The following is a 22,069-nucleotide window of genomic DNA, read 5'->3' as shown; positions in this document are numbered from 1 at the left end:
AAAAATAGAAACGGCGCTAGATTTTAGCACAACGACGACATGGAATTTCACCAATACTAAGACAATGAACTCGTTCCAAGATGAAAATAAAAGTTTGCCTAGTCAACCAGAAAAATTGATTAGTTTTACATTTGAGTTTAGTTTTTTGAGGTTAATACACGGAAATATCACTACTCATGTCAAAATATGAAACGTCTCCAGTTCAAACAGTTTAAAAAAAAATTAGCAGCATAATGTTTATACTTAATTATTTTTTTACAGTTTGTTTCTTGACTTTGAAACAAATATTCCGACTCCGATTTTAGAATAGGGTTGCCACCCCTACGGTTTTGACCCGGAGTTTCCGGGTTTCAGCTAGTCGTATCCAGGCTACGGGTTTGAGTGTTATTTCTCCGGTTGTGTAGTAAATCCCCCACAAAGTTATTAAAATAAATAAAATTATATATTAGAGAGGTTGTGAGTAAAAAATATAATACAAATTAGTTAATATTATGAATTGTTAGAAAATTATTATCATATTGTAAAACGTATAATACCTACATACAAGTACAAGCCGCGAACTAGCTAAATGCAGTGGCGTAACGTGAATTCCAGGCGCCCCCCCGCAAAATATTTTACGGCGCCCCCCCCCCCCATATACACATATTATTTTCTTTTCAGTAAAATCAAAAGATTGACGATTCGATGTCAATTTTGGCTCCAAACCCCATTTTGTTGCAATCGTTACAAATTCTTCAAATGTATTCCTAAAACGATTGAGATTGTCGTATGCATTTTGATCATCGACTGAGCACTGATAACATCGACGTTTTTTGATTGTAGGAGCTTTGTTACAAAGTTGAGAGGCTGAAGAATGTTATCAAAAAGCACGAGTAGGAGAATAAATTCGAAACTTTCCATTTTCTTTTTTAGTCCCTTTGCTTCTAATTGTTCATCCTTTCTTTTACTTTTTAAAATTATTTCTGTAAGACATTTTAAAACATCTGTATATGAATATCGAAGTGCATTGATGGAATCAAGTCTTGAAGACCAACGAGTAGGGTTCAATCTTTTTAAAGTAACTGATGGTGAATTTTCCTTAAAAACTTCCCACCTGTTAATGCTGACAGCGAAAAGTTTATAAATTTGTTCCAACCACATCAAAAAATCATTTGTGTAATGTCCTCGGTCAGTCGGATATTTTTCTTGAAGAAGGAACCTTATAAATGAATCGACCACTTCACCAGAAATGTTTGAGGAAGAAAAGCTAGGCTCAGTCGATTGAATTTCTGCAACAGAATTTCGCCGTATTATCCGTAACTGCTGGTTCGATTTCATCGGTATTGCTCAAAGGAGAGCTAGGTTAATTTTCTGATAAAACTGCTGGAGGACTTAATTCCACTATGTCACTAGAGGCTTTGAGAAATTTGTGGATTTTAGTCAATTTCGATGAGCTCGCGATTTGACTATTTTTTCGCTTTCGAGATTCTGCTCCACTGAACTTCTTCTTAAAACTACTCATATTAAAAAAATATATGTATCGCGAAAGATTTCTCAACTACAGGGATAACACAATGGTACACTTCACGTCACTTTACCCCGAGTAATGAGTTAGTTTTTATATACAATGATCAAACACGTTTCGGGAGCTAGTTTAATTATAATCAATCGCGATCCGATTCCAGAGCGTGTTCAAAATCAACTGAAGAAAAGTCTGAACGAACACAATGATTTTATGAGTAAAGTTGTAAAATTGACATATTTTGGTCGCGTTCTATGATTTATTCATGGAAAGACGTTATACTTATGTTGAAAAAAAGGTCGACCCATTATAAAACCGATATGCTTTTGACTTTTATGACGGTCTGTAATGAAATAATTGTGGTCGGAGATTTTAATGCTTTTCTCGAAAATAAATACAAAGTTGTAAAATTTTATTGGTTTTCACGCCTCATTTAATTTTATGTTATTGTTTTAAAACTAAAAAAAAATATATATATATACGTACAAGAGTAGGAGAGAATTCTCAGAATTAAAAAATTAGTGAAAAAGACGCGCCGCTTAGCGGCGCCCCCCCGCATTGCGGGGTCTGCGGGCGCGGTAGTTACGCCACTGGCTAAATGATATAAATCTATTATAATAACGTGCGAAATTTATTTGCCTCGTGAACGATTGATTAAACAAGTCTAGCATACATTAAATGTAAGAAATTATAATCGGATTCATATAAGTTCACAATTTAAGAACGACAATTTGAAATACCAAGATTTTTTAGATGTATGTAAATGTAGAATTAGATGCCGATAAATTGTATGATGATATCTGCCATCTTAAAAATATCATTCCTTCCATCAAATAGTTGTTTGCCTGCCGATATGAAATGGATCAAAATATTTTCCTCCAGTTTTTTCACCGAATAATATTATTATTTTATATAATTTCGAAATGTGATTTTTTTTATTAATAATAATTTATATGAATAAATATTTTTTTGTCATAATCTCCGGTGAGGTCATAACCTGGGTCTGAGGTGGCAATCAAATTTTAGAATGAGTTGTCGACTATTTGGATTTAAAAGTTAAAGTCATATGCTGAACAAGAACACCATTTTTGGCACAAAAGGGTATTTTGTAGATTGAAAATTGTTCAATTGCTCTGCTTACCTATGCATTTTTTTATTTTGTACCTTCAACTATTTAGCAAGACTGATAGTTTTACATAAATAAAACAATATATCATTCTTTATTTAATTCTTCATTCATCATCAAACACACAATTGTCTCATCCTCATCAGAATCTAAAAGAGTTTCTTCCATTATTGAATTGCCAATACAAGAAATATACGCTGGCTTTATAATAGTGTTGCGTAGGGGTGGGTGGAGGATCCAAGTAAAAGCCCAAAATCGTTTCACAGCATTTATCGGTGATTAAGGAGATACACGCACTGGCAGTGCTCCGTCCAGAATGTCTTGATATCGCCTAAGTACCGTCTTATAAGGGGCAGGTCCCTCAGGACATCTTCAACGTCCGATTTGTTTACCTATTGTTATGGTCACGTACTCGGATATGTATTCCCACGACACTCAGCCCCACGGTATCGGTCACTTCTGAGAACTCCACGGGAATGCGACCGAGTGCCGCTACTACGCGTTTAGCTTACTTGCACTTAGTTTGCAGATAATCCTTGAAACCAATTATAACGGTCGCACAGTGTCAGGGATGCGCCTCGGCTCAATCCGATTGCACTTAACCGGCAGCTCTTTACTAACCTCTTATTTTAGTATATGTAACACTACATAGTATCAAATGTACAATGTTTCTGGCCAGGGAGGTGCATTGGGGTTACCTGTTAGGCCTTCCTGGTATAAATTAAAAAAATAAATATGTATTTTTATGTATATAAAATATCAATATCGTCAAACGTACCAACACGGGGCACCTCAAGTAGTCCGGGCCCTGAAACTAACCCCAGCTTCTATTTTTTTAAACCAATTTTTATCCCGGGTCGACCCGGGCAGAAACATTACTGCAGATATCATCATTGAGTTGAAAGCTTAAGTTTTCATACTCTTCCATAGCCATACAAGAGGAATTCACCAGAGTGCATGCAAATTAGAACCGACAACATGGGAGGTCAACGATCGGTTAATATTTCCATCTTGGCCCGGTGCCACGTATATTTGAGAGCTCGAAAGATATACGTTCAATAATGGTCTTCAACGAGCGCATCGCATGGTGGCATATGTTTTTCAATAATTTAGATCAGCGGTTTCCAAACTGGGAGGCGCGGACTATTGCCAGGGGAGGCACCAAAACTTTTTAATAAAAAAATAATTTTCATACCATAATATCTACAAATAAATAAAACTTCATATCGTAGCTTAACAGTAAAAATTCAATGCATGAATGTTTATTTTTCTTTCATTTTTATATACACATTTAATTAGCAACCTTTCTCGAAGAAAACCAACATGAAGAGGCACATTTATGGTCGAACGAAATATTTTATTGTTAAACTTGCCTATTTAGTTGAAATTTTTGAAAAATTGAGCGGTTGAAATAGATCACAAATACATCCACTTTTTCAAAAAGACAAAGTAAAAGCTTTCATAAAAAAGTTGAAGTTATGAAATCAAATTTACAAAAGAATGAGTTGGATATGTTTTCATTTTCCAAAGATTTCTGGCCCACAGCCAATATTGAAGCAAGTAAAAATGTTTTTACTGACCACATAGATGGTTTAGTGCTGCATTTTTCCAATTATTTCAAAGACCTCCATTCCATTTAACTATCTACAATGAAGAAGACGAATTCGAGCTGACAACCATCGAAAAAGAAAAAGCGATAGCTCACTAAAACGAAAGTTTCAAAATGAAACCATAATTAAATTTTGGATGAATCTTAGTGTAGAGTTTGAATCTTTGTATTGCAAAGCAATGCAAATGCTTCTACCGTTTGGAACGTCTTATTTATGCGAAACGGGCTTTTCGGCACTAGCTGCAATGAAAACCAAATATCGAGCCAGGTTAATAGTCGAAAAGGAATTACGAGTGGCACTCTCCATATTGCCCCCAAGATTTGATAAACTTTGTGCCAATAAACAAAAACATCCTTCGCATTAAATTTTGATGTGTTAGATGTAGTTTAATTAGTTATTTAATATAAAAATAAATATACGTGTTCGTATAGATTTATGTTATAGCAATACCTTTTTATTATTCTGTCTATTGTAGTGTTCATTATTTTTAAATAAAAGTTTATTATTTAAAACGTGTCTATATTATTATATCTATTAAAAAATAAAATGAAGGGAGGCGCGGAAAAAAAATTTTTTTTTAGGGAGGCGTAGTAGCATAAAGTTTGGAAACCGCTGATTTAGATGCAATTAGAGTCCATTCCGTAGGCGTATCGTTAACTAAATATAAGCGAAAACATGCAAAAATCGCCAACAATAGTTTTAATTGAATCGCCATCCGGCCGCAATCGGCGTGATTCAACGACCTTTTATAAACAATATAATTAATTCGAGACAAAAGAATTGAAACATTAACGAATAATCACAAAACAAAAATAAATCGGCTCATTATGTGTATTGTTTTAATCAGGCGTCTAAATAATAGTAATGATAAACTTTGACATGTTGAAATTTAAAATAAACGAATGACATTGTATTTGTTAATTATTTGACATTGTATTTGTTATTGTGGTCAAAGTTGTATCCATTTGATTGATATGTTGGGAAAATTGGCAAATTAATTATTGAAAGTGTGGTTTGACACAGTTTCAGACACCCTTTTTATTGTCTATCTTAAAATATTTAGAATAGGATACTTTCAATAGATAACCATAGTCTTTAAACAGGAATAATGGATTAGTCTTTAGGATGTTTATTTGTTCATAATGTACATACTTACATACAGTGGCGGACTGGGACTGAAATCAGTGCATGCCAGGAGTCAAAGGGGGGCCCCCCAGGTTTAAAAAAATTTGTCCCCCCCCCCCCCATATAACAAAATTTTCTTCTTTCCACCACGTCAGGGACGTCATTTCAGCTTTTTCTTGGGGGGGGCAGGCAAAGATTGGTCAAATTGAATTTTTTTTCAAAAAATCTTTTTTATATCGGAATAAAAATGGAAAATATTCTTTGAATACACCTAATTGAGTTATAAAATATGAAAAAAATAAGCTTATTTTTGAAAAAGTAATTATAAAAAAATATTATGTAAAGAGAAAAAAGCGCCGCAGGCGAAAATTTTTTTCCACAAATCTTAACATGGTCAACATTAATCGACCATCAAACTGAGTCATCAAAAAACTATCAATTAACTTAATTTCTACCAACTGTCTTTTCACTTTATCTATGTACATGTACGTAATAACAATAGATAAAGTTTTGTTTTGTTTCTCTTCAAAGCACATAGCAGCGATTATTTTATTAGTTACCCAAAAGTAACATACATAAGAAATAAACGTAGCATTCATAGATCCGTAGTATCTCATTAATCATTAAATTCATAATATTTTCTAAATTCACACTATTCCTTAGTTTAGAGGGGCGAGTGCCCCCCTATGGCCACCCCAAATTACGTCCCTGAAAAAAATGCATAATATTTTCAATGAATGTTAATCGAAAATCGGGATTTTGGGGAGGGGGCCCCTATCCTATATTTCTATTTACATGAATGTGTCTAAATTAGGAATAGATTTTATATTCGGAAACTGTTTAAAATTGTGTATTTAAATCTTACTATATCATCGAAGTATAATCAAATGTTATTTTGAAAGTATGAAGTAAATTTAAATCGCTGGTTGATGATGAATCGTCCTATCAAAATTGTTTTATGCAATTATGTTTATATTTTTCACGAAAATTTGTTTATTCCCATTTTTATTTCAGTAGTTAGTTGTTACATAGGTATTGGTATATACATAATATTGAGGTTGGAAATGGGCCCGGCAAAAGGGCCCACGCAAATGTTGAAACTTACATTTCGAGCCTAATAAAAAAAGTTAACCGATCCTTGGGCTGTTAAAGCAGGTATTAGTTGTTTGTGTATATCGTAAGAAATTTGTTTTGTTGAAATACCCAAACTTTAGGTCCCAAAGTTGCAATATCCTATAAATAGTTAAAAAGTTATTTAATTTTACTGAGGGCCCATATTTTCTAACAGATAGTGGGGCCCACATGCCATCGGGCATGTTCGCTTGTATGGCCAGTCCGCCACTGCTTACATATATATATTAGCCAGCAGTATGGCTCGATGTTTACGTGTATGTTTAGCAGCGAGAGGTTACCGGGTTCGATCCTGTGCTAATATTTAATACTGCTGGTCAGACTTGGATATTTGTGATTCCAAGTCGATCGTTTCTTATAAGAGTTTTCCAATTTATCTGATTTCATTGTTGAAACGGTTCCTCCATCAAATCCTCCATAAGACAAAAATCATGTAGATAATATGTATGTATGTTACAGTCCAAGTGTACATTTCGTTCGTTCATGAAAATACTAATTTATTCATACACCAATTAATCTAGTCAGTTCGAAACGAACTAGTTTGTTCATGTACAAACTATTGGGCATAAGTTGAAGTATTCTAAATCGTTTGTTCAATCCGCTATTTATGTATACTTACCCTGATATTTTTAATATTAGCAGAAACAGTAATTATGGCAACATTGTAATGCGGTTTCCATAGGATTTCCCATTTAAAATAGATGGCGTTTTAGCGGTTCCCGGAAAGGTTGCTCGAAAGCGGTACCCACACGGGAAAATTTGGCTATTGTCGCAACCCACTATGGACAACTCGCCACTGCGATCCGCACAGAAACCGGTTTGACTTCTCGCCCGTCCCCACAAACTCTCGTACGCGCAGGTAGCAAATTTGACTGAAATACTATTGTCCCAATCGCCCATCCCCACCTATCGCCATATACACACCATTGAAAGTTCAACTGAAATACTTTTCGCACTCGCCGAAAATTTTCCCTAAGGCATACATATATGAACGCGTGAATTTTTGTTTGTTTTCTCGTCACTAGTTTGTGTGGTTTATAGTTAGCCGAGTATTTTTATGGTAGGATACTATAATATTAACATATGTACTTACTACTTTTTTATATTTTTTATTCGATTTTACATTCTAGTTGATTTTCAATTTTGTATTTTAAACAACAATTAGCGGTGAAATTAATATCAGCCAAATATCATCGTATCCTGTCCAGTGGCTCGGCATTTGGGGTGTCTGGAAGCAACCAGACTGATTAAAATATATTACATTGGAATTTGATTATTTTTGTTTTTTCTTGTTGATTTCTCAATGGTGCATTTTTTTTATACCTGCTATGACCGATAATCGTTCATCGTACGGCGGCCCATTTTTTTTTGTTTGCAAAAGCTTATCTCAAGACAGATCTTTAAGGATGCACAAACTTTATTTTAATTGAAATATGAATGTGCTTTTTCACACTACCATAGTGTGAAATAACAAAAGTTGAAGTACATAGTATATTTAAGGGCTATTGGCAAATGATAATAAACTCGGGTGATTTCGAAGCAAAATTTGGTCGATCTCAATTACGAGAGTGAATTTGGAAAATATAATGATTTCTATATTTTACAATAAAATATAAACAATAATTAATTAAATTAGATTTAAAGTTTTTGAAGGAGAATATTTTTAATTCTTTTGGGAGAAGTTAAGGTAAGGGGGTTGAGCAAATGAATATGTTTTTGTTATTGCACGAAATAAGAATACTTTTAATTGTGAGAAAGGATAATAATGCGACCTCTCTTCAAAAAAGAATGGTTCAATTTCTTTGAACACAAAAAATATTGAATCAATTTAACAAAAAGCTTTTTTAAATAAACGAGCTTCATAAAATTTACAGTTTCTTATCATCACCTTTAAATATATATGAAAATAATGTCCAAATTCTATCAAAAACCATAAAAATGATTGTTCCAATGTACATATTATACGTGGGAAATTTTAAAAACAGTTGATTGAATTGTAAAATGAAATGACGAAAATTTTAAAATAATTTAAATATGTATTTGATTTTAAAAATAAATATTTTTAGATTTTAAGAACTAAAAAAAAACAACAAAAGTCGATTGCCATGAAAATTTAGATGTAAAGTAGCTCCAAACCTCAACATGGAGAATACCAATTTTAAATCTGTATTTCAATCAAATTTAATTTTTCTGAAACGTTTTTAATGTCAAAAAATAATAATATAAAATGAAAACATTAATTTGACTTTATTAAAAAAAAATATTTTGATTTGTATAAGAATTGATATGTATAATAAACAATTATGAAGAATAAAGGACATATGTATGTATTTTGATAACATAGCTAATTAAAATAAAAACCGCCTAAAATACCAAAACTTACCCTTTTTACATGCGTAGTTCATGCTTACTTGTGTGATAAATTTATTTGTTATTAGTTTATGTATGAATAGAGTTAGCAGATTAAACAAATTGTGTAATATTAAACTATCATAGGTGAATGAAAATGAAAAAAATTACAAAATTTTATTTCTAGAATTTATTATATTCAATACATAAATAAAAATAATAATCTGTAATAACATAAATATATAGAACATAATACATGTTATAAACACAATACATATTTTATTGAACTATCAAATAAAAAAATAACAAATGAAACCGGCAAGTTGAAAAAAAACAGTATCAGGAAAGTTATCATAATAATACAATATATCCATATAAAAACACATATAAAAAACCAAAAATGCAAACCTTATTCATATAAACATATGTATGTACTTCTTAATAAACACGATACATACTTTATCAAAAAAAAAAAAAATTACCAATGAAACCAGCAATTGAAAAAAAAAACATCGTATCCTATCCGAGCCACTGGACAGGATACGATGATATTTGGCTGATATTAATTTCATCGCTAATTGTTGTTTAAAATACAAAATTGAAAATCAACTAGAATGTAAAATCGAATAAAAAATATAAAAAAGTAGTAAGTACATATGTTAATATTATAGTATCCTACCATAAAAATACTCGGCTAACTATAAACCACACAAACTAGTAACGAGAAAACAAACAAAACTTCACGCGTTCATATATGTATGCCTTAGGGAAAAATTTCGGCGAGTGCGAAAAGTATTTCAGTTGAACTTTCAATGGTGTGTATATGGTGATAGGTGGGGATGGGCGATTGGGACAATAGTATTTCAGTCAAATTTGCTACCTGCGCGTACGAGAGTTTGTGGGGACGGGCGAGAAGTCAAACCGGTTTCTGTGCGGATCGCAGTGGCGAGTTGTCCATAGTGGGTTGCGACAATAGCCAAATTTTCCCGTGTGGGTACCGCTTTCGAGCAACCTTTCCGGTCACCGAACAAACTGGTATGTCCTCTAAAAATAATTTATAATACACCCATATATACTAAGTTGAAAAAACTGCATGCCATTTATAATATTCCGTTTGTTACAGACATTACTAACAAACTAACCAGTAGATTCTATGACAGAATCACTAATAACCATACTAACACACTTATGAAGAGTCTCGGTTATTACAACAAAATGTCTATAATCTTCAGGTATAAACACAGATTACCTAAACACAATCTGTTTTAGGCCATCGACTTTAGAGAGTCTTTAATTGATATTATGTATTAGATGTATTATGAGCATTTATAAGAATTGTAAATAGGGTTTTTGAGCTCTTTTTCCTATTACGCTGTACATATTAACATTAGAATAATATAATACTATGATTACTAACAAAATTAAATTAAAATTGTTAAATAGATCAGTAGATCAGTAGCTATTAAAATAGATATAAGATGTATTGTGAACATAATTTTGTAATAATAAAAATCATTTTAAAATCAAAATCAAAAACTGGTATGTCCCGAACGAGCTGAAGCGAATGCTTGGACAAGTATATTATTCAATGAATCCTGATGAAATTTGAAAATGTTTATGGAACTTTCTCGATTAATTCTATGCACTAATTCATCAAGATATGCCGATTAGAGTCAGTTGTTGAGTTGATTCAAAATTCGGATGAATTAATATAATACGAGTCTTAATATTCGTGCTGTCAATTTTTTCTCCTATTAAAGAACAACGGGAAATCACTAGGAATACATACCTTTCCAGATACGACATTTTTTTGTCAACGTAAATAAGCGTTGATCAAAATTGAGTGGGCTGCTTAAAGAAGAATGCTTAAAATCTAATATTGAAATCCTTCAAAAAGTCAGAAGAGGTAGGGAACACTGGGAAATAATTAAGAAACGAAACAATTTGTTCATATCCTTCATAACTAAATATAAATACATATGTATGAGTTAATCCTCAAGGGAAAAATAAATTATATGGTTGAAAAAATGTTCTATTGTTTACAGAATTGTAGAGTTGGATTGAAAAGCACATATAAGATGAATATTAGGTGTATTTAATCTTGTATAAAAACACATTGCAATTATGTATACGTATATCAAGTCAGATAAGAATAAAAAAATAAACAAATACCAGCCAATCTGAATTTCAATAAATATTTAGTCTCGTCAATGACTAAAATAAATCTTGCGTCTGTGTCGGAAATCGTACTATTATACATATCTTCAATTTATGAGTCGAAAGCTTCAGCTAAAATAGATCTGAAGTACTTTCAGAGCCAGTATTCAGCACAGCGAAATGTTAACATTCGTTGGAATTCAATTTTTTCTATATATGTTTTTTATATGGTGTCATTGCGGGTTTGCCCTCAAGGCGACACCTATGGTCAAATTTGTACATATGGACTATATATACATGTTTAACATTATTATATCATCATCATCATCTACAGCCGCTCACCATCCACTGCTGGATGAAAGCCTCTCCAACACGCGTCCACTCGTTTCTGTTTTGCGCAACTGTCATCCATCTCACCCCACACATTTTCCTAATTTCATCTGCCCATCTTTCCTGCGGTCTTTCTTTTACCCTTTTGCATTCTCTCGGGTATCATTCTAGCACTTCTTTTGTACACCTTTCGTCCATTCTTCTAGAGTGGCTCGCCCATTGCAATTTCAATCTCTTTACACTATCTACTATATCCACTACGCTTGTCATATTTCTCACCCAAATATTCCGCTTCCTGTTTTTCATCGTTATGCCGAGCATACATCGTTCCATACTTTTTTTAGTGCATTAGACTATGTTTAGCATCTTGGCGTTCAATGTCCAAGTTTCACATACATACGTCATCACTGGCAAAACACATTGATCGAAGATCTTTTTCTTCAGGCAAAGTGACATTTTTTATTTAAAAATCGAATTCATTCGTCCAAATGCACTCCATCTTAATTTCATACGTTTCTTTATTTCTTCTTCTAACATTATATAATCGAAATTAAATTCAAATAATGGTGATAAATGACGATAGCCGGTCAATTTGGTAGGAACTGTTTCAATAATGAAATTATATAAATTGGTAAACTCTAATAGGAAATAATCGACTTGGAGTCACATATATCCAAGGTTTGGGCAGCAGTAGGGCGAAATCACACAGAAAGGTTTTTTTTAGATACTTTTAAACATGCGAAATACTTTTAAAAATGCAGCATGCCTAGCACATATTTATGGCACACAGTCCCAAAAATTACCTCCTGGAGTGTTTTCGGTGATATTTTGCCCTTGTATTAATATAAGCTTGACAGTTATTGATAATGGCAAATCCCATATTTGAAGAAATGTAGGAGAAACGAAATAATAAGATCGTATGAAATAATAATGAACTGGGAACGCCTTTTCTTGACTCGAAGTCTAATCCATCAAATCTTAGTTGTTAGCATTATACGCTAGCCACTGAGCTATGCTGTTGGTTTTTTTTATTTTTTTTTCTTCTCACTTGTTAAATTGAGTGGAGTGGGATGTTTTTGTTTAAGGTGTCGTGTCAGGTTTCGTTTTCTGCCATACGAGACGTTGCACACCGAGCATTTGAACTTCTTCAATCCATTGTGTGTGACCGTTATGTGCTCCTCCAGGCCGGTTTTGAAGGCGAAGCATTTGGAACAGATTTCACACTGAAAATATTAGATTTGATAAGAAGAATTGGAGATACATATGCAGTTTGCGCTTAAAAGATCTAGCCAATGAGTGATATTTAACCGTTTGCCCGCGGCCGTCTTCTATGGAAGCTTTGGGCGAATTTCTGAACTTTGCACGGGATTTTGAGCCTTATATGCGCCTATTTCAACTGTTTTAAGGTTCAAAATTAGTTAAATATATTACTGAGAGTTGAATGCCATCTGTTCAATTTGCTTAAAATGAATATATACCAGTTAAAATTAGTTTTTTATGGAACCATACTGAAACCTCGTTTATGTGACGTCACGTCTGTTGAACAATGGCGACGATTCGTCTCAATTGTATGAAGAATGATTATTTGACAATTAAGCCAAAACTACGAGATATATTATGTATTTTATTGTTTAAAATAATACTTTATGTGTTAATTAACATATCTGATTACTTGAGTAAATGTTAAAATATGTATTTAAGGTCGAAAACTCGATTGCCAAATTCGCGCAAAAGGTGCCGCGTACAGGGCTTGTTCACTATATTTATTGCCGCGGGCAAAAGGTTAAACCAATACAACAAAAAATTGTATGAAATGTCTGTTGAAGTTGCGGTTATAAAAATATTACTCATGTGGATCGGATCTTATGCTTAGAATAATGATATTCTAAAATGTATAGTCAGCCACAATTTAATCATATTTGTAATGAACCCAGTTGACTAAAACAAAATATGTAGTAAGTTGGACATAAGTCGTACCGGTTTCAAAGTGCGTAACATTATATATTAACTAAGAACAATTTTTATGATCAAATTGTGTTTTCTGTGTGGTATATCCATATTTTTACTTTGTGGTTTTTGACTCGGTCGTGTTGTCGTTTGTGATCGATGAGTTTGCTGCCGCTGATGTACGTCTTGCCGCATACTTCACACGTGTAAGGACGTAGCCCTGTATGAGTTCGTTCGTGGAGGACTAGCGAGGATCGCTGCGACGCTCTATACTCACACTTGGTGCAAGCGTGCTTCTTCTCCCCAGTATGAGTGTAAAGATGAGAAGACAAGTAATCACGTCGACTAAATCCTCTACCGCATATCTGAAAATATGATCACTCACATACATAGGTGACTATTATGAAGTCTGTACGTGCTGTTTAAAAGTATGTCCTCTAATCTGAGTGAATAAGAAAAAAGTCAAAATGTATTCAATTTACTTACTTCACATACGAATATATTACTATCAGTGTGTATAGCTATGTGTTGTATCAATCCACTTCTCATTGCGAAAACTTTTGAACATATATCGCATTGATACATCTCAGAAGTGGCGCTCTTCAAAGGTTTCTTTTTGCACTTTCTAGATATTTTTCGACATTGTGAAATATTTTTGTTTGAAATATGAGGTTCTTTCTTGTTCAGAATTTGTATGGTTCTTAATTTTTTATCACTCTCAACGCTCATAGTCTTATACGTGTAGGCATTGTTTAGTAGTTGTACACATTCGCGACAAATTTTATTTGGTAATCCATCATCTATTGATATAATTGTGTCACTGCAAAAGTTCATTTTGAAGGAAAGGTCTTCGTTGTCGTTGTGATGGAAGATTGAATGGAGTTCTACGTCGTTTTTGAGACATATTCTACATACTTTATCAAAATCTATGGAAGACATTTTAAAACTCGGGCGTTAATTGTGTGTAAACTATATTGTGTGTACGAATAATATGTGAGAGAATCCCACAACCTAGAGCAACTGTCAAAATCATAAACGTCAAACTTATCGATCTACAACATAAGAGTAAGAATATCGTCCATGACGCGATTTGTAAATAAGCAAATATTAACACTGCTTTATTAATATTTAATTATTCCGCACAAAACGATCTCACGCACGTCACTAAAATCTCAATCACGGAACATCTGGCACCCGAAAATTCCATCCATCGAGATTAACCCACGTGAAATATCAGACTAACAAGAACTCGAGTGCCAGACATACTACTTATTTGCGATTTTTGTGGCAACGATTGTCATGCGCGTGAACGTAATTTGCGTAATAATCCGTTTACCGTTTTAACGTGTAGGAATATAGCACGACTTGTACCATACGAAACTGGGTCGATGATATCACTTATTTCCCCCATCGAACTTAATCTGTACAAATGACATAATCGCGTCCTGTTCTCGTACACGAAAGTTAGGCATACTTCGTCCAGCTTACCCATAAATGCGATTCGACTCGTTCCAGATACGCAATCACGAGTACACGGGAAATCCCAAGGAGCTACGCAACTACGCATCAAACATAGAACACAAATGAAGACCTCGACCCCGCTGGAATCTTCCAGAACGCGATCTCACCAGCCCAGCTACACGTTGCTCAAGCAACACCTTTATAAACCAGCGCATCGTCCCCAGATGCCAGTGAGCTTCAAGAACTCGACCTGGCTCGTTCTAGCGAATCAACTACCTAATTCGCTGTACATACAAATACATCTGTATCAATCGAGTAATAAAGATCCTCTTCAAAATACAACTGAATTTCCATAGGCCGGGAAACGGTCCAAAACCTTTAACTCGCCCTATAAACGCAATGTTCTTTTGCCTAAATTATTTCAAGAATAAAATTAGTTTAAAATTTTGAGTTCGATTAAATTTTTACTTGTATAACTAGGCTAACCAATTGTCCTATTTATACTGAATAAACAAAGTATGAAAAAATAATTCAAAATTAAGAACACACTTTAGTTATTGTTTGTGATATTCTTATTGGCCACTTGAGTTAAAACAATAAAAAGACAAAGTTTACGACATTGCAGCTTCAAAACAATGGTTTTGATCAGGGGCATCATTTCAGCGTTTCCCAGGGGGGCGGCTGCCCACCCCAGCCCCCTCAAATGATGCCCCTTGTTTTAATGGTTGAGCATGGTTATTTAATTTAAGCATAATTTTATTTAAGAAATTGTTTATTTTCCACAATAAATCAAAGAAATATTTTAAAAGAAATACAAATCCAAAAATAAATTGAAAAATGTGTATTTATAATATTACAACAGTAGATATGCCATGTTTAAATATGTATTTTACATTTCTAACAGATCCAGAAGAATAATCAGAGACCATATTTTTGAAAGAGGAATACCGAAAATTCTAAAATTGTCCATTAAACCTGAAAACACAATAGTATTTGCATTATCAAAATGAGAAATTGTAGGATATTGAACAATGTGTGTCAACAACTTCTGAAAATGACTTTTTAAAAATACAAAACCTGGATATCCTAAATTGAAATTGTTGGAATTGAGAAAGTCCCGCAGTCTATACAGTTTCGCCAGAAATACATCATTTATGTAGGTTGCTAAGTTTTTGTCTCTGTTTATGGATGTGTTCAAAAACTCGGGATCGTCTGAAAAACAGCGCATGTTGCTTAGTATAATATGTAGACTAATTATACACAACTGCAAACGAATGCACTATTTGCAATTTGAATGTATTATTTGCAAGTTAACCATCAAAATCTTTTTCGACTGCGTTTTCTACGTTGCTTAATGCTTGTTTCAATATAATACAATGTTTTAACGCCTCATCAGATTTTGTGATTTGTTTGCAACTTTTGACTGGATTTATAAATTCTTTCACTTGGAAATTACCCAAATCAGTAACTAAAATGAAATAATAAAATATGTAGATAAAGGTATTAATAAAAGCATTTTCTGATATAAAAGAAAATAATTACCATTATAACATTGAATGTACATCGCACAAGAAACGAATATTAGAATAAATAGGCTTCTATTTACCATAGCTGCCATCATTATGCCTTTGAATGATGTTTTCATAAGAATCTTCAGTTCTTTTATATTACATTTCATTCTATACATTGTATTGCCAGTGGTGTATTTGATCTAATTTGTATTTATAGATTTTTTTTATTATTTATTAATATTATTTTTTTAAATTTCGAAGATTTATTTGAAAAATACTGGTTATAATAAGCATATACTAAATATCACAAGGTAAATATGTATGTATATATATATATATATATATATATATATATATATATATATATATATATATATATATATATATATATATATATATATAAAAATGATTATTTGATAAAATTGAAACATCCTTTCAGGCCCTATATGTATACATATATCTATATGTATATGTATATCAGGCCCCATATACAGTGGCGGACTGGGACTGAAATCAGTGCATGCCAGGAGTCAAAGGGGGCCCCACCCAGGGTTAAAATAATTTTTCCCCCTCCCCCCATATAACAAAATTTTCTGCTTTCCATCACGCTAAAAATCAAGGGAAATTTTTTTTTTTTTTTCAAAATTGGGAATAAACAAATTTAGGTACAAGAAAAATGGCAAAAGCAAAATAGATCCATAAATTATATTGTATATTTCGTTTTAACCCTTGTCCTAGGTAAATATAATGCATCATAAAAGAATGCGGCATAAAAGCGGCTTTTACTTTCGGTAGAAAACAATCAGGGATGTCATTTCAGCTTTTTCTTTGGGGGGCAGGGCAGGCAAAGATTGGTCACATTGAATTTTTTTTCAAAAAATCTTTTTTATATCGGAATAAAAATGGAAAATATTCTTTACCTTATTGAGTTATAAAATATGAAAAAAATAAGTTTATTTTTGAAAAAGTAATTATAAAAAAATATTATGTAAAAAGAGAAAAAAGCGCCGCAGGCGAAAATTTTTTTCCACAAATCTTTACATAGTCAACATTAATCGACCATCAAACTGATTCTCCAAAAAACTATCAATTAACTTAATTTCTACCGACTGTCTTGTCACTTTATCTATGTACATATGTACGTAATAACATTAGATAAAGTTTTGTTTTGTTATTTTTTCAAAGCACATAGCAGCGATTATTTTATTAGTTACCCAAAAGTAACATACATAAGAAATACACGTAGCATTCATAGATCCATAGTATCTCTTTAATCATTAAATTCATAATATTTTCTAAATTCACACTATTCCTTAATTTAGGCGAGGAATTACGTCCCTGAAAAAAATGCATAATATTTTCAATTAATGTTAATCGAAAATCGGGATTTTGGGGAGGGGGCCCCTATCCTATATTTCTATTTACATGGATGTGTCTAGATTAGGAAAAGATTTTATATTCGGAAACTGTTTAAAATTGTGTATTTAAATCTTACTAGATCATCGAAGTATAATCAAATGTTATTTTGAAAGTATGAAGTAAATTTAAATCGCTGGTTGATGATGAATCATCCTATCAAAATTGTTTTAAGCAATTCAGTTTATATTATTCACGAAAATTTGTTTATTCCCATTTTTATTTCAGTAGTTAGTTGTTACATAGGTATTGGTATATACATAATCTTGAGGTTGGAATAGGCCCGGCAAAAGGTCCCACGCAAATGTTGAAACTTACATTTCAAGCCTAATAAAAAAAGTTAACCGATCCTTGGGCTGTTAAAGCAGGTATTAGTTATTTGTGTATATCGTAAGAAATTTGTTTTGTTGAAATACCCAAACTTTAGGTCCTAAAGTTGCAATATCCTATACATTTTTACACACGTGAAATAGTTAAAAAGTTATTTAATTTTACTGAGGGCCCATATTTTCTAACAGATAGTGGGGCCCACATGCCATCGGGCATGTTCGCTTGTATGGCCAGTCCGCCACTGCCCATATGTATATATCAGGCCCTATATGTATATATGCCAACAGTTTGGCTTAATGGTAGCGTATGTATTTAGCACCACTGAGAACGATGGTTCGAGTCATCAAACTGCCGGTTAGATTTGGGGGTTTTGTGACTCTAAATCGATCGTTTCTCTATCAGAGTTTGACAAATTTTATCTGATCATTGTTGAAACGGTTCCTGAAAATTGGTAATGGATCATTTCCTGTTGTCACAAATCTGTGTGTATAATTTGTAGAAATTATGCCCAGTAATCTGAAATCTATAGACATCTCTATAATTTCGTGTATATTATGTGTATAAAAATTGTAATAATAATTGTGCACAAAATCTAAAAATAATCCATAGATGTCTCTATGATTATTATTTCTGTACTTGATTAATTATTATATTCTATGTATTCTGATTGTATTCTATGTATTATTGTATTCTGACCGTTATCGTATACTCGTCGCATTGGAGCGATCTGTAATGACGAGTGTACATTGATTGTAATAAATAAATAAATATCTATAAATTTGTAATGAACACAGAGTTAAGGAACTCTGGATATGTACATATGTACATATGTGCTAGATAATAAATATGATTCTTGAACTCTTTTGTGATTTCTTTACAAATATTAATAACTGCATTGTGTTGGAATGCATCCATGGTTAGTATTATCTTTATTTGACAATGTAACTGACAGTATACTATCGTTTTTAGCTTTACCCCGTGGATACATTTAGCATGTGAATATTTTTTAGTAATTTAATAGACAGTTCTAAGGCAGATAATAAAACGACGCATATTAAATACTGTTCATAATAGACAATTTTGATTTATTCGACAATTATATTTGACAATCTTTACATACAAAATAGTTGTTGAAATTAAAGAATAATCATTTCACATACAAAAAGATGAGTAAAGGGAGAATGTTGTAAATTTATATTACCTAATTAATAATTTCAATTTAATCAAGAAGGTGATATAGTATTAGGCTAGTTCATAATAGTAGATCATTTGGATTTTAAGATTAAAAATGACATCATTACGATCCTTTTTGTCATTATCGGAATTTTACTGTTATGTACCAATCGATATCACTGTATGACTTTATTTTTTGACATTAAATTCAAGTATGAACCCTCCTATTGTTGTAGTCTATAATAATAATAGTTATTTTTATTTATAAGTACACATTTACTATACATACACCTATCTATATATCAATAAGAAAAAATGTACAAATTTTATAAGTACATACCAGTTAGTATGTATATGTAAAAATTTAACTATTTTTCTATTCAATAAACATCATAAATAATTATTTCTACTTCTAATATTGCTGCTGAATTAAGATATCTTTCTCCTTATAATGATAATAATATTTTATTTATATATATGTATATATATATATATATATATATATATATATATATATATATATATATATATATATATATATATATATATATATATATATATATATATATTAATATATTTGCTAGGAACACTATTTAATCAGATTCAGATGATCTGAATTGGAAGCCTGGAAACTCATTCAACGTCGATTTCAATAGTATTTCAACGCAGAAATTAAGTTTTAAATGACAACACAAATGTTAATAATACAAAAAATGTTGTAAAGTTTCTAATTAATATTAGTATTTTAATTTTGGAGAGATAAATTAATATTAGTGTAGTTTTTTCTCACTTTATTGAAAAATAATGTATTTTTTTGGTATTTAAATAAGTTAATTGTCACAGTTCTGTAAGTTTTTAAGATGCTGGAAAATAGATATGAAATATTAAAAAAAATCACTCAATTTTATGTGGGCTTGTATAGTATAGTTATGATTATTTTTCATGCCTAAAAGAAATATTTAGAACATGTGACTTTTGCCATGTGACTTGTGACTTGTACTTGTACTTAACATGTGAGTTGTACTTATTGAAATGTAAAATATTAATTTCTTTTTCAGTAAATCGAGGGCCACTCTAGTAAATACATACGTATATGTAAGTATGTATGTATTCATTACAATAATACATAATTTGATAAAATTTCTATTATTATAATAATTTATTTTTGATACTAATCTTGACAATTTCAAACTATTGATTTATAATTTATATTGCATATCATGTTGGTTTTTTTTACATTAAATATGGATATATTATATTACATACTATTATATTAAAGAACAATTTTTACACTTTTCTTTTACAATACACACGACGATCAAATGAGAAAATATAGTTTTTTGTACACATTTCTACAAATCTATAATTATCTATTATAAATACGTAAAGTATATAGTTGGAATAATATTCAAAAGATAAACGTCAATTTACACATCCGAAAAAGTATGAAACTATACCGTATTAACGATTTCATATGACCCAAGTACAGTCATAACTCCTTTTCATCGGTATGGTTTTGGAGAATTTAAATTCTGATATTATTCCACTACTGGATTTATTCAGTTTAAGTACATGTATGAATCAATATGGCAAATTGTCTCTGAGATGTGCTTGTTTGGAGTAACCTACTTTCAGGCATTTTCCCCACCACGATCGTTCCAAACACACTTTCATGGGCTTCAGGACGAAACATTTCGTTTGAACCACGTTGAAGAATATCCTGCCGACCATGTTGGCCACATCCGAGTCCGCCAATTTCAAACAAGTCCGGAACCTATATAAAAAAATCATTCATTAGTATCATGTTTAGAAAATACTACTTGTTACTAATCAATAATCTTGATGGAGTGTTTTATTTTTCTATGGATTTTAATTATATTATATTTGATTAGTAATATAATAATAGCACATAAGTGATATGTTAATATTGTGAATATACAGTATAATATTTACAGTGAAATTATTAATAATTTTAATATTACCTGAGTCTTGTTCGCTGTCAAAAATTACCAATTGAAATGAATTACCGAAAATATCATTTGAATTTTTTACCTGTTTTATATACGATGTAGCTTTCAAGCTGCCTAAAATAAACGGTAGTGGCTATTTGCAGGTACTATGTATATCTGCGACAGGCGCAAAGCCTTCTGCGCATGCGCGTGAACTTATAATCCGATTATAATTTCTTACATTAAATGTATGCTAAACTTGTTTAATCAATCGTTCATTATACATGAGGCAAATAAATTTCGCACGTTATTATAATAGATTTATATCATTTAGCTAGTTCGCGGCTTGAACTTGTATGTAGGTATTATACGTTGTATATGATAATAATTTTGTAACAATTAATAATACAGTTCACGCGCATGCGCAGAAGGCTTTGCGCCTGTCGCAGATATAGTACCTGCAAATAGCCAATAATTCGCAGATACGGTAGCTGCAAATAGCCAATAATTTACAGACATGGTACCTGCAAATAGCCACAACCAAAATAAATAGTTAATTATCCAACGGTGTGAAGTTTCATATTGCTTTTGTACCTAAATGAAATTGAGTAAAAGAGCACATACATCCACATTTGTACATAATATGAAGACAGTTTGTATGTTCGGAAAATATACGGTCAAATTTGAAGCAATTATGTGTATTTATATTGTAGGTTCTACATACGCATATACATATGTACCCAATACGAACAATTTCAATCAATAACTCAACCTGTGAACGACTCTTTACATAATTGAGGGAGACTATTGTAATTCGTCTTTTGAATTAAATAGACTCGCATGAAAAAGTACACACCATCTTTTTCTCCAAAATTGGATAGCAAAGTGTGCACATATGTTTACGCAGATGTCGCATGCTACGTTTGCGTGCACACGTACACTCATACACACAT

At 31.9% G+C, this 22,069-nt stretch overlaps 3 protein-coding genes across 5 annotated transcripts in view; all 3 read right to left on the bottom strand.

Annotated features, from left to right (window-relative positions):
• Nucleotides 1-10,917: 10,917 nt before the first annotated feature.
• LOC143914156 (uncharacterized) lies at nt 10,918-14,511 on the bottom strand. The gene is made up of 3 exons (XM_077434249.1): nt 13,763-14,511; nt 13,396-13,641; nt 10,918-12,552 (listed from the first exon to the last, which is right to left on the bottom strand). Exons 1-3 carry the CDS (start codon nt 14,213-14,215, stop codon nt 12,358-12,360), a joined length of 894 nt encoding a protein of 297 aa, XP_077290375.1. The 5' UTR covers nt 14,216-14,511; the 3' UTR covers nt 10,918-12,357.
• A 988-nt stretch (nt 14,512-15,499) lies between these two features.
• Nucleotides 15,500-16,368, bottom strand: LOC143914694 (uncharacterized). Its single transcript, XM_077434992.1, has 4 exons — nt 16,280-16,368; nt 16,053-16,205; nt 15,815-15,949; nt 15,500-15,712 (listed from the first exon to the last, which is right to left on the bottom strand). The coding sequence occupies exons 1-4, from the start codon at nt 16,356-16,358 to the stop codon at nt 15,627-15,629; spliced, it is 453 nt and encodes a 150-aa protein (XP_077291118.1). The 5' UTR covers nt 16,359-16,368; the 3' UTR covers nt 15,500-15,626.
• A 4,101-nt stretch (nt 16,369-20,469) lies between these two features.
• LOC143914189 (uncharacterized) overlaps nt 20,470-22,069 on the bottom strand; it is a 52,081-nt gene continuing 50,481 nt past the window's right edge. For 2 of the 3 annotated variants that reach the window (XM_077434298.1, XM_077434301.1), the window contains one exon: nt 20,680-20,941. In XM_077434298.1, the coding sequence (XP_077290424.1) occupies nt 20,749-20,941 (193 nt within the window). In that variant the 3' untranslated portion in view covers nt 20,680-20,748. Of the gene's footprint in view, nt 20,942-22,069 lie in introns of all 3 variants that reach the window. The other variant, XM_077434300.1, reaches the window with a different exon arrangement.

This window comes from Arctopsyche grandis, chromosome 7 (assembly GCF_051622035.1).
Source record: "Arctopsyche grandis isolate Sample6627 chromosome 7, ASM5162203v2, whole genome shotgun sequence".
Classification (NCBI taxonomy): domain Eukaryota; kingdom Metazoa; phylum Arthropoda; class Insecta; order Trichoptera; family Hydropsychidae; genus Arctopsyche; species Arctopsyche grandis.
This window is presented reverse-complemented; position numbering and strand designations above follow the sequence as displayed.